General features: G+C 31.8%; 1 protein-coding gene and 1 pseudogene across 1 annotated transcript; both read right to left on the bottom strand.

Moving 5' to 3' along the window:
- Nucleotides 1-1,507: 1,507 nt before the first annotated feature.
- LOC123260717 (ATP-dependent DNA helicase PIF1-like) lies at nucleotides 1,508-2,782 on the bottom strand. Its single transcript, XM_044721988.1, has 2 exons — nucleotides 1,746-2,782; nucleotides 1,508-1,679 (listed from the first exon to the last, which is right to left on the bottom strand). Exons 1-2 carry the CDS (start codon nucleotides 2,780-2,782, stop codon nucleotides 1,508-1,510), a joined length of 1,209 nt encoding a protein of 402 aa, XP_044577923.1.
- Nucleotides 2,783-3,429: 647 nt separating this feature from the next.
- LOC123261334 lies at nucleotides 3,430-6,093 on the bottom strand (annotated as a pseudogene).
- Nucleotides 6,094-14,183: the final 8,090 nt, after the last annotated feature.

The raw sequence follows: 14,183 nt of genomic DNA, 5'->3' as shown, positions 1-14,183 counted from the left end.
GTATTTTGATTAATTTTAAAAGATATTTTATATTTTATTTAACATATGTTACATAATCTATTACTCAAGTTCCATATTTTCAGTTTCAACAAATGATACAAGAGGCTTATGATAACTAAAATACGATACAAATATTTTAGTTTCAATTTGGTTGATATATCTTTGGAACACTGCATCTATTACCGTTTTTGATCTTGTAGTTGATTGAGTGCGACTGTTACACATTTTTAAATAAAATGTTGTATCGAGAAACTCAATCAAAGGAAGCGCTGTATCTGATGCAAAATTTATGTTAAAATCCCCACTTAAAATCATCGGAATTTTATCATAATTCTTTTTGAGAATTCGCGATACCTCTGGGGTATATTTGATCAAATTTTCATGTATAAATTCAATAACTGATTTTATTGATTGGTTGGGAAAGATGTAAATTGCTACGATCAAAATTAAATCTCCTTGGTCATTTCTGCTCTCACAGGCACATATTTCTCCAACTTTCGAAAGCTGAACAGACAATGATTCTAGCTGTTGTGCATTGAGATCCATTTGTGGCGTAACAACACGGGCTCCATCATTTACGTTGTGATAAATTGCTACTCCGCCTGCCCTCGTACGTGGTCTTTGTAATTAACAACAATATTAAAATTTGGAATGTCTACAATATCTTCATTATTCATCCATGTCTCCGAAAGAATTAAAAATTTGACGATGACACTATATTGTCATGTTGCAGATCTTGTACATGAGCTCGTAAGCTTTGACAGTTAAAGGTAAACAGTGACATCCCTTTTCTTTTATTTAAGAAATCATATAAAACATTTGTAATTGTCTCAAGTCGATTCAAGTTCAGCCTTCGAAATTCATGTTGTAGATCAATTGTAGATACTGACGCTCTTCGGCCATGGTAAAATTTTTATCATTTTTTGAAACGAGATATAAGCCGTTTATTGATGTAACTCGTGATAATGCGACGTACAGGAGTTGTTGAACGTGTGATTTATCATATTCATATACAATCTCACCAAAAGTAGCTCCCTGGGACTTGTGAATCGTCATTGCACATGCAGAGACTAATGGGAAATGATTACGTTTTTACAATAACGGTTTTATTAGGTACTAGTGGTATAGATGATGTTCTGCGATCTATTGGTACTGCCAGTGGATGAAGATTATTTTTGAATTGATGCCGCTGCCTTTCTTCTCAATTTTTCTCCGATTTTTGGAGATTCTGGAAATTCTAGCCATAAACGACCTATCTCTCCTTTGTCATTATATTCAATGAAAATTAATTTTCCCGTCGCACCATTTGCTAATCCATCTGATACATCGATGTTAGTTGTTATCATGTATGGTTTGTTCAAAACCAATGTAATTTGATATGGCAAACCTCCTGTATCAATAGTTGACATTTTATGTAATTTTTGACGCATAGAAGTTTGCTGTTCAACATTTCTACATCCAATATATATATCAGTTGCCTCTGAATTCACTTTTTCTTCTATAGAATTCAAAATTTTATTGTTGTATTCAGCAACTGAATGATTATTAAAAACAATCGTATACCGTCTGGACAAAGTCTCTCAGCTTCTTCTTCAGAGTAAATCCGTGACTCAATTAAATCTAGCTCTTCCTGATCTAACAACTGTCCATTACCAATTTTTGTTAATATTGTTGCAAAACTTTGATTAGCTTGTCGCATAACTTCGTTTAGTTCGAAAAATTTCAACCCTCGCCATAGTGTTGAACCTGCTATTTGTCGTTTTATTTGTTTGTAAATTGGGGTAGCACGAACTGGCGGTAGTTGACGTAGATCACCAATCAAAATTATATCTAATCCACCAAAATGGACTTCAAAATTACCGGTGATTTGCTTTAACCTTGAATCTATTTGGGACAACAACTCGGCTCCAATCATACTAATTTCATCGATAATCAATACACGAACATATTTAAAAAGTGATCTATATTGTTGGGCTACTTCAATTGATAAAGGAAGCAACTTTGAAAGACTTATCTTCAGTGCAGTGTGTACTGTTGTCCCATTGATAGCCACAGCAGCTTTACCAGTAGAAGCACAAGCGATATAAGCATTACAAAACCCATCACTTTCAGAATGTCGATTATAAATTTCCATTAATAATTTAATAACAAATGTTTTACCACATCCAGCTGGTCCTGTAAAAAATATTTGCAGCGGAGGAGGATCTTCCAACTGAAGATTGTAAATGACGTGCATCAAAAGTTCCTTTTGTTTTTGGTTTGCCATTTTCATCAGCTCATAATATTGGTCGTTAGGCATTAAATTTTCTTTCCGTTTTGCAATGGCACCAAGTTTATTTAGGGTTGCGAGACGTAAATCACTGTTTACATCCGAATTCGGATTGTCATATAGCGTTTGGAATGGATTAATTTCTGGAAATCTAGTGGCAATATCATGAATCTCATCGTCATCGTCTGCTTCTTCATTTTCGCGACATAGTTTTCGGCATAGCTCTATAGTTTTATTAATGTCTAAGTCAGATTCAAACTCTTTACGTCGCTCCAGAATTTGATTTTCATTTTCGTCGTAAATCCTAATAAATTTCATCTCTTCAAGAATCTCGAATTCTTCATTCCGAAATGGGATATGCAAAGTCACCATTTCTCTTTTATACTCATTTATATCTGAGGCTATGTCATAATTCCTATAACGAATGATGCGTTGTTGCTTTCGACGAATATAATCACCTTGCGAATTTTTAGTAAAATTAGCAACGAATTGTGCAAGTGATAATTCTTCCATTTCTTGTGGCCGCTTCTCGTATTTATCAAACCAGTTTTCCTTCCAAATACTTGTTGAATCTTCATCGATATTTAATTCATCTAATTCTTTTGTGTTCGTCTAATACGCTGTCGTTCAATAGGCCAAACGGTGGGAATATAAACTATGGAGACTGAACTTCTAGACATAGGTTCACGAAGAAGGTACCACGCTGCTTCCTGGCTTGTTAATTCAACGGTGTTGAGCATATTAACACTCATTTTTCTAGTTATTTCTACTATATCAAACTCAGGGTTTTCATCCATGATTTCATGAATTTGTCTTTGTAAATTACTTATACCCCTATTAGTTTTATTGACATATTCAACAACATACGCTGCACATGAGTATTCTTCGATAATAAATTGCATATCTGTATTTGATTGTAAGACATTGAGAATAAAAGGATTGAAAGGGTTGTGCCATTTTTCTTTAGGTTGTCGCTTCAAAAATACTTTAGGTCTGGTAATTCCAGCTTCAAGAATATGAAAATAATCATTATCAGAAGTTATATGATTTTGTGCATAAAACATTTCAATATTCTCGTAATCATTGTTCTCAAGATTAATTTGTATTTGTTTATACCGCTTAGCGTAATCAGCATATCCTGGATGATCTTTCTGCATTGGTTTTAATATTGTAGTGGATTTACATGGCATAAATGGAGCATCAAATCGGCATTTCTGAGGTTGATTGGCATGTACTTTTTATAACAGGTAAAGGTATGTTTGTGACTTTGCAAGCGAATATGTCCAGAAGCTTCTGATGAAGAAATTGATATCAATTGATCAATCATCATTACAGTATCTTGATAGTTTGTACCAAGAGGATCTGATGGAGCGTCATTCAGCCACAATAAAATATGTGCATGAGGACTACCACGATGCTGAAATTCAATTCGTTTAAAATAGTCGACAACATAATAATTTCCAAATGGGCTGTTCTTCTTTGATTGGAGAATAGTTATCAATATATTGACTATTTTATTAAAATAGATAGCACAGGTCACAGCATCTTCATTCACTAGTGTAGTCTTAGATATGTAATCCAGTGACGCAGCTTGTTCAGCTGAAATTTCAGTACCGTTATTTTTTAATTTGTACAATAATTGTATTAAATTGGTCCATCCGATTTCATTGGCACTCAAAGTAAGAAACATCGTAGGTTTTCCTAGTTGCCGAATCATCGCAAAAAGATCTCTTTTTCGATCGCTCCAATACCATACTGAATTTGGTATTGAGCGCAGAAAAGCTAAATTACTTTCGATACAATTATTAATGTAGTCAGCTGACTCAACTTGCTGCCGTGTAATATTAGTATTTTTTCCCACATGTTTAAATGCAATCGTAAGCGAGTCACGAACTCTTAACCTCATAATTTTCATTGCTAGATATAATAAATGATGTGGAGTAACTCCACGCCGATCTGATCTTCGTAATTCGCTAGTTGCTATTGCGAACGGTGTTGCATTTACTCCCTCTCTGAATTTTCGGAAATGACCCAAATAAATCGATGGGAAAGAAAGTTCTTCGGCATGTTCATCAAAAATTATACTTTTGGGAATATTATATTCTCCAGGAGCGATCCGTAAATACATATCTTCATTCCAAAGTAGAGTTTTCTGTTGTGCTGTTAGACTCTCTTCGACCGGTATATCTTCACTCATTTCTTCTAGATCGATTTCATTATTACTATTATTGTTGAAGAAGCTTTCATCAATTTTAATATCGTAAAATAAATAAAGTGGAGTTTGAAGCAAATACTGAAGCCATGCACGAATTGTCCTTTTATTAACTAGTCCCATTAAATAGCTTGATCTATGTATTATTTTTCTTTTAATGTGTACGTTAATACAGTAATCATCATCGACATTACGGGGTAAGAGTTTTACCATATTGTTTACCTCGACTGGTACATTAATGATTTGTCCATAAATTCCATATTGCCCATGAACATGTCGTAACCGTCGAATTTGCATAAATGGAACTCGTGGTGAGACAAGTCTTTCCGAAATTAAGTCAAGCGGTGGTAAAACCTCAGGTATTTTTTTCATATTTAAAACCGTTATAAGTAGACATTATAGGAATCACTTTCCTCCCAATTGCTTGGTAACACGTGTTGCACAGTAAAATATCTTCAACTGTATTGTAATTTTCAACTATTACCCTTAATAATTGTTCATCTTCAGCACGTGGTGATTTTAAATCTAACTTAAACCACAATCGATCACAAACGGAGCACTTATGACCAAACATATTGTTTAAAAACTTGTCGTTAAATTCTTTATGAGCAAACTTATTTCGACGAAACCGTGAGTATGGAATTTCTGGCTGTACATCTACTGGAGGGTTATCTGAAAAAAAAACAATTCAAAGTATGTAACGAGTTATCTATCGACTGTGTATTGAGAATCAATTCCTTAAAAAACTAAAATTTTTTACATCGTAAATTCGAAAAATGTATATAAAATTAATTTTAAAAACTCATTTTAAGATAATGATTATTTTCAAATATGGTTATTAAATTATATGTACCATTTAAAAATTATCCACTCTTTAGTTTAAAATTAAATTATTTTTTTTTAATATCATTTTAATTTTGAATTTTTTTACAATTTATTTTACCATTCAAAAATATTCATCCGTCTTAAAATTGTTTTTTTTTTTCCTATAAATCTAAATATTAAATCATTTTGTTAATTTAAGAATTATTGAATTATTGAATATAAGTTTAAATTAAATTAAATTTTTTTTAATATTTTAAATCATGAATTGTAAATTAGGTACATGTTTTTAAATTAAATTTTTAAGTTTTTTAAGTTTTTTCATTAAAATTATTATTAAATTGAAAAATTTCTTTAAATTATTTAACATTAAATGATGAAAGTTAGTATTAATTATTAGTACTTACAATCATTATTTACTAAATTATATCCCGTTGGAACACTATTTTGTTGCTGAGAGTGGTCTAAAACAGAAAAAAATAAATAAGGTTAGACACATGATGTATTGAGGTTATATATATATATATATATATATATATATATATATATATATATATATATATATATAATCCATGATCAGTTTAAAATAAAAATCAAATTTATTGATTGAAAAACATTGATATATTAGTTTATACTTAAAACAGGATTAAAAATATTTACACTTACCATTTATTACATCAGTCACATTGACACTTATATCTGAACATCTATTTTGATTGTTCAATAATTGTTTTACGTGCACGAAACTCGCGACTACGTTCTGTTGAACTTTTGCTGAATTTTTTTCATTTTAATTTCATTTTTGCGTCGATATTGACGACACATTTCGGCATTAGTTTTCGGCATTTTATAAAATTTATTATTTAGTACAAGATATAAAAATACTCACAAACAGTTAAATAATAACACACCACGCTATCTTACTAAAACGCTGTAATACGCAGCCGCATACAGTGTACAGTAAGCTCACGTAGTTTTCACATGCACTACACACGTTAAATGCTCAAATACAAGCACGTATTAAACAGTGTGCAATATACATACACACTGACATCTGCTCTCTCGCTCTGGCTCACAAATTACAGGCGACTATGCTTAGAAGACGGGAGTGGGGACGCTACGAAGTATGGCACAAAGAGGAGAGACCGATAATATACAAATTGTATGTATATTTCTGTCTCATTCTTTCCCCTGGCTTCATCCTACACATTTTTGTATTTGTGTCTCTTACCTGTCGTTTTTTCGTTGCATCCGGTTTGAAATCACAACGATTCTAAAGAAGTTTCACTTCAATAATAATGTCAAAATAGTACTTCGCGATTACAATAATACGATGCGTGAAATAAAGGAAAATAGGATGTGTCCTAGACCGTAGGTGTGTGTATCTCAGTGGCTGAGGAAAATCTGCCTCATGCCCCTTGACTCTTGAGGGTGTTAGCCTTTGCTAACACTTAGCGTTGGTCTTGGGGTCCCGTGACGTCATGAGCCCCTTGAATGCCGGGGAAGGGATTTTATGGCCCAAAGAGTACGGTGGTTGACGCAAAATTTCCGAGAGTGGAAAAGTACTCCCACAAATAATTAATTTGCTTTTTTTATAGTTCTTGAAAGAGTGAGATTTTATCATTTTATCCACTTGCTATCTTTGAAAAAGAAATTTAAAAAAATAATTACACTCTATTTTTTTTTCTTATTACGACTTTTAAATAATAAATATTTTAAGATATAAAAAAAAATTAGAGTCGTATTCAAAGAAACGAAAAAACCAGAAGAGGATAGTTCGCAAGTTTTCACTTCTAAATATCTGAGTGACATCGAGAAATTTTACAAAGAAAAAAACACATCAAATATTCTAAAGCATACCCAAGAGAAACCGAAAAAATGAATGATTAGAAATTTACAACTTTGGATGCCCAGCGGGCAACAGGAGATATTTTCTGTAACCAAGCTTAAGCATTGACTCATTCAACACTTGTCATGCCTTGTGATATTCCAGAAATGATAATATCAGAACAGGATGTCGAATAACAGCATCTAGTATTAGCAAAACATCAACGAGAAGTGTTGATTTAATATTTTTTTTCCTTTTACCTATTGATAATATACTATATAACACTAAATGAATTACATTTTCCTTTTTCTGGTTGGATGTGTTCAATTCGCTCCACGATACGATCCAGACCTCGACAAAAGTGTTTTGTTTAAATCTAAAGAATAACGTAAAATTAGATAAACAAATACAAATTGCTTTATATTAAGTGGTGCGTTGAAGCTGTTTATATAGTCTTCTCTCGATATTACTTAGTCATTAAGGTTTAGTTGTGAAATAATTCATTTAAAATTCACTAGCTGTTACCCGCCCGCTCCGCTGGGCGTTTATAGAATTTTATTTGTAGATTTTAACTTGAAATTTAATTGGAGTATTGTATTGACTTACAGAGATTCCAAATTTCATCGAATTGGCATTTACCTTCTATCCATGTGATCATTCTAGCTAATATTTATTGTAACTTTTAATGTGCAATTAATATAACATTCCCGTGGCTTTCTTCAAAAAATGAATAATAATTGACACGAAAAAAAAAAATTTGAAATGAGCATTGAAAGTTTCAGTTAAAGTTATTGTAGGTCTCAAAAGTGAAATTGAAATCTGCCTAGCTCCAAGTGCAACGAACTTTGCTGTTAATTAAAATTTCCTCCGTAATAAGAACAATTCATTGGTTAGTGATCAGCAAAAATAAAATGTATGTTAATCTTTTAGTCCGTTGACTGAATAGCTACATGTAAAGTAAAATTTTGGAAACGTTATAATGACTTTTTAGCCGCTGCCAAAGAGACGATTGTTGTAAGAAAATATAATCATTAAGAAAGAAAAATATTTAAATCGGTTGACCTTGGAGGCCATCCCTGTGATTTCCTGTTTCTCTTAAGATTCTATCAAATTTTATATCTGTAGGAACAATATGAATTTTTTGACAATCATTACTCCTGCACTCCTATGTAGGGGAGGAATTTCGTAAGATCCTATTCGAGATGATTTATACATTATAAACAAAAGGTTCCAACAAAAGTTCGAGGCCATAGAAACTATTGTTTAAAAATAAGAGATTTTCATTGTTAACGCGCAATCCCTTTTGGATTGGAATTCGAAAAAATCCATTCATAGCTTAATTTGACATCATACACAAAGATTTCCACTAAATTTGGAGTCTGTAGAAGTTATAATTTGTAAATTAAAATTGTAGTTTTTAAAGCCCAGCCCCGCAATCCATATCAGGAGTAGAATTTGTTAAAATCCATTTTGGGATGATCTCTTCATTAGAAATGAAAGATTTCTACCAAATTTATAGTTTTTAGAAGCTATATTTTGGAAATTAAGATTTTTTATTAATTAACACTCACTCCCGCAATCCTCATTGGATGTGATTCGCTGTAAAATCCGCTCTTGGATCATTTCTATATCACATATAGAAGACTCCTACTCAATTTAGAGCATGTAGGAGCTATATTTTGAAAACCAAAATTTTTATTTGTTAACACCTACCCCCGCAATTCATATTTGGCGTAGGTTGTCATTAAATCCGCTCTTAAATCATTTCTACCTCACATGTATCAGATTCTTACCAAGTTTGAAGTTTATGGGAGCTATAGCTTGGAAATTAAAAATTTTTATTGTTAACACCCACCCCCGCAATCCCCTGTCAGGTGAGCTATCGTAAAATTCGTTCATAAATGATTTATACATCACTTACAGAAAATTCCTACCAAATTTGGAGTCTGTAGGAGCTATGGTTGGAAAATAAAAAATTTTCATTGTTGATACCCACCTCCACAACCCCCTGTGGGGTGATCTATCGTAAAATTCATTCATATACTATGTCTACATCTCTGACAGAAGATTCCTACCAAATTTGGAGTCGATAGGAGCTATAGTTTAAAAACGGGAATTTTTCTTTGTCAACGCCCCCGCAAACCCCTTTGGAGGAGGAATTTCTTAAAAACCGTTCTTAGCTGACCTCTACATGGCAAAAGTAATATTCCTACCAAATTTCAAGTTTTTAGGTCTGATGGTTTCCGAGATATCGTGATGAGTGACTATATAGATAGGAATCTCTTATAATAATATAGATTAAACCATTCGAGAGAATGAATATTTTCTTTTTTTTTAACTAAATTTATAATCTTACAATTTAAGTGAGTCATGAAGTAATATATGTCTTCAAAAAATTATAAGCAGGATAAAATTGTCACCTTCAATTATAAAAATATTTTTCAATTTATAAACATAGTTAAATACATAAATAATAGATCTTCATAATAACAATGAAACAATTATTTATTCTCACCGTTATTTTTTACATTCAACACCAATAAACTTAATGACATTTAATTTATACGATCAAAATAATTTTTTTTACAAATATCTCACGGTTATAAGGTTATAAAGTACAATTTTCTGTACTTTCTTTTTATGAATGAGTTATAAATTGAAAATCACAATAAAGAAAATAATAATTTTAAGAAATTTGAAGGTTCTATAATAATTAAAACGAATTAAAATTTCTCTCAGTACATAAATACATTTAAATTTTTTAAACACTGACATTTTATTTCTAATATAATTTATAATAAATATATAAAAATATTTGTTTGTTTTTCATTATCATCTCAATGGATAATCATATTTTAAGCTGTCAAACTGCAGCATGAATCAGTTACGTGCAGTTTTATAAAATGCTTTGGACTGCATTCTCAGACCCTCTGATTTTTTGACTGAATAATCCAATTTTTCGCCTCTTTGTAATACTACTTTTGAAGTGTTATGCTGAAGATTGCACAAAACATTGTTATTTAATATAACTTTTTAAACAATAATTCACTTTTTTGAAATTTTTTCAATAACATACAAGTATCATTTCATCCACATCATTTTGTATTTTAGTCAATAAGTCAGCCTCTCGAACATTTTGATACTTAGCAAGATAAACGTTAGCTTGTGAAAAATCACAGGTCGATTCATTTAATGTTGGCGATGAATTTGAAGGATACTTTGCTGCAGATTTATCTAATACTTTGGTAATAAGTGTATGTGACACCCTGTTCGGATATTCATGATCCGTAATTAAAACATCAGCTAAACTGTCACCTCTTACGTAAACATGACACATATATGTACAGAATATATGGGTCATTCCACCAAATAAGAACATTTTTACGGGGCGACCCTCGTGGATTATGTTTAAAATTTATGGAGGTGTTCTCTATCATAAGACAAAAATTCCCTGAGAGTTTTAGCTCTTAATACGCAGCGGTCTTGAAGTTATGATTTTTTGAAATTTTGGAAAAAATTTTTTTTCAACTTTTTCGTCAATTTTTCTGATATGAAAAACATTTTTAAACAATTTTGTAGGAAAAATTCTCAGCTTTTGAATGAAAATATTTATTTTTTCATAAACTCATCAGAAGACCCTTAAAAATCGAATTAAAGTGGAAAAATTGATTTTTTTCGGTGTGCAGCCCAAAATTCTTCAAATTTGAATTTTTTTTCTGAAAGCTGAGAGTTTTTTACACAAAATATAGCATTTTGCCGATGTGCATATTTTTTGTTTCGTCACAATTAAATTAAACGCAAATTCATTATAATTAAAATACTTTTATTTTTGAACTTTTTTGAGATGTGGACACAGTTTTAATGAAAGCATAACCAATTTCATCTTTTAAAGGCACAAAAGTGTGTAATGACTGTGTACCTTTCACCGTTTTTGATTGAGAATATCGTACGTCTAACATATTTTTTTTTATTAAATAATCGTCATTAGCTATAAAAGTAAAGTCAACGCTTGTAAAATTTTTCGTTCCCCAGGAAAACAAATCTTGTGGTTTCAGTATATGCTCTTTATTGTTCATTTGTAATGAAGCTCTAGCAGCATATCGTTTTAATGAACCCGCAAGACAATCGCATGGTCCTTTGCCATGAGCAGTTGCAAAAAAATGCCACTCAGCGTTGATTTCGAAGTCAGCATAATGATAACATAAGTTTGTAAATGCTTTCTTGTTTTTGAATTGTTGTGGAGCTCCATCAGAGAAGTAAAAAATCGTATTGATGACAGCAAACTTCTTTTTAAGAAAGGCAATCAATTGCTCTTGAAATAAATAAATTAAAACTGTGTCGTGCTTAAGACAATCTGAAATACCAACAAAGCTCAAATGCTTAATAGTATCATTTTCGTTATAATAAATCACCATTGGAAATATAGTAGCTTGATCATTATTCCAATGAAAGCCTTGAGCTGCTTCCTGCACAACGAATGCATAATTTTCCGCAAAGTCAAATACTACGGCGAATTCCCCGCTCTTTAAATTTAGTTTTGTATCAGAAAAAAATCGACTTTGTGTTTTCGCAATAAAATCATGTTTCAAAAGCTTATCAAGTTGCGTCACTAAAGTCTCGATGAAGTCTTCGGAATCTAAAGTAACATTCACAATAGTACAACGGTCTGTTGATGTCCACATTTTATATTGGACTAGCCGTTACCCGCCCGCTTCGCGTGGCATAAAATACATGCCAAGTGAAAGAAATATTAAATTATGTTATCTAGCTGCCTAATTATTTATCATGAACGGATTTTACGAAATTAAGACACCCTTAACTACTTAGGGTCTTATCGATTTATATGAGTTAAAATAATAAATAACACAGCTTTCCACATCACCATGGAGGTACTGTGTTGTACGATGCTTTCCCATTATTTTACATGGCGGGATCCCCAGTAGGCCTACACCATGGATCGACGTGAGTGTCAATGCCATCAAGTTTAGAATTTGTTACACATATCAAATCTATATAAATATAGATTGGATATAAACAACTTAAACCTAGGCATCAATACTCTGTCGTGCTAAATAAAAAGACAGTAATTTAACTTATATCTTTTTTATTAACTAATTCTAAATGAACAATGGTTATAAATTTAAAACTATGAACTTTTTACCATATTGCTATCATTTTCTATTTTATCATTGTTCTTATTTTTATACTGTTATTATTTTCATAGTTTTAAAATTTTTTTGATCACTAATTTTGTATATTAGAAACGTAAATTAAAATCCAAAAAACACATTGTTCATAGTTTTAGCTTTACAATAAACCTGAAAACTATTAAAATATATTATTTATTATATCTATTCGTTTTCAATCTATAAATGTATCCAATCAATTACCACTAAACAAAATTGAAAGCTTGATAAACATTTCTTTTGTAACAGTAAAAAGAAATTATTATTATATAGATAAAATATTTAAAATAATTGAATTAAAAACCATTCTAGCGGTAGATCCAAAAATTTTTTTTTTAAATTTTAATATTTATTGATTGGATTACTGTTTTATTTTTCTGATTCTATCGATCTAATTTAAAGAAATTATTAATATAGTCAAAAATAGAAAATTAAATACTTAAAACTTCTTTATATACAACATTCTTCGTTTTTCCTATTGGTTGAAGAATGACCAAGCTGTCAGGTGAACTTACTCTTGAGCATGCCACATATAGTTGGCCATGAGAGAAACAGTCATTTCTTAAATCAATACCAGTCATCTTTAAACTCTGCCCTTGTGCCTTGTTAATCGTCATGGCATAACAAACTTTGACAGGAAATTGCAGACGTTTAAATTCGAAGTGGTAATCTGATGGAATCAGAGGGATCCTTGGAATGAATACAGTTTCTCCTTCATATTTTCCGGTGAAAATCATGGCTTCAATGACATTTTTGTGTAAGACCTTGACTTGGAAGCCTGGTACCATTACATAATTTTGGCGGATTTAAATTGCGGAGCAACATTATTGGAGTGCCAATCTTGAGTTGAAGAACATGAGGTGGTATCCCTGGTGGATTGAGTGTGTGTAAGAATTCAACAGGATAGTGGACAGCTTCTTCATCCTCCAGTACTTGTCCACCGATTCATATCTTACTTGCTCAGTTGGCAGTTTCTCCAGCAAAAGTTGTTAATACAATTGACTTGTTCATTGGTTGGTGTGAGGATGGCTCTCTCCTTTAACCATGAACTACAATTATCGCCAGCTTTGTCAATATTCGGGTATATTTTGTCAGTCAAGGTGATTAAATCTGGGACAGTTTCACAATTAATATAGGACACGTTTATTCTTCCGTCTTCTTCCGGAATTTGGCCATCACTTATATCAATCAGTATTTTTGAAAACTCTTCTGCTTTCGAATTTGGCTGAAGATGAACACGCATATTGATAGTCAAAGATAAAACTTTGACCGAAGGCCATAAAATTGATGACTTAATACAGGCTTTAACTTCATCTGCACGTGTTCCTCGTGGCACAACAGGCAAAAGTTTGTCTAAAATCACCGGCCAAGAGAACAATTACTCCTCCCCATAATTCGGTCGCAACCTCTAATATCTTTGAGACATCTGTTAAGAGCATCAATAAAAATTTTGTGAGCCATAGTGCATTCGTCCCAGATAATAATTTTTGTTTCTCGCAGCACATGAGCCATATCACTCTGTTTAGAGATGTTACAAAGTGGAGACTCAGAATAACCTAAATTGAGAGGTAATTTAAAGGCAGAGTGAGCTGTTTTACCTCCGTCTATCAAAGTCGCAGCAATTCCTGAAGAAGCAACGGCTATAGCGATGTATTTTTCACTCCTGATTTTCGCAAGCAGTAAATTGATTAAAAACGTTTTTCCAGTACCACCTGGAGCATCAAGAAAATACAACTGCCCAGAATCAGATATAATCGAATTTAAAATTTCATTGTAAACTTTTCTCTGTTCTAGATTTAATTTAGGAACATTTTCAGCTACAACTTTAGTTAAATAGACGGTGTCGTAAGCCAATTCACGCAAATA

The sequence above is a fragment of the Cotesia glomerata genome, linkage group LG3, assembly GCF_020080835.1.
Source record: "Cotesia glomerata isolate CgM1 linkage group LG3, MPM_Cglom_v2.3, whole genome shotgun sequence".
Taxonomy (NCBI): Eukaryota; Metazoa; Arthropoda; class Insecta; order Hymenoptera; family Braconidae; genus Cotesia; species Cotesia glomerata.
The sequence above is the reverse complement of the archived record's forward strand: the minus strand, read 5'-3'. Positions and strand labels throughout refer to the sequence as shown.

Bases quoted from the DNA above. Each gene is read 5' to 3' on its own strand.
- LOC123260717 (XM_044721988.1), bottom strand. From the start codon at position 2,782: ATGGAAGAATTATCACTTGCACAATTCGTTGCTAATTTTACTAAAAAT. The intron at 1,680-1,745 runs TTCAACACTATG...AGCTAATCAAAG, and splicing joins ATAAAACGACAAATAGCAGG to TTTTGCAACAATATTAACAA.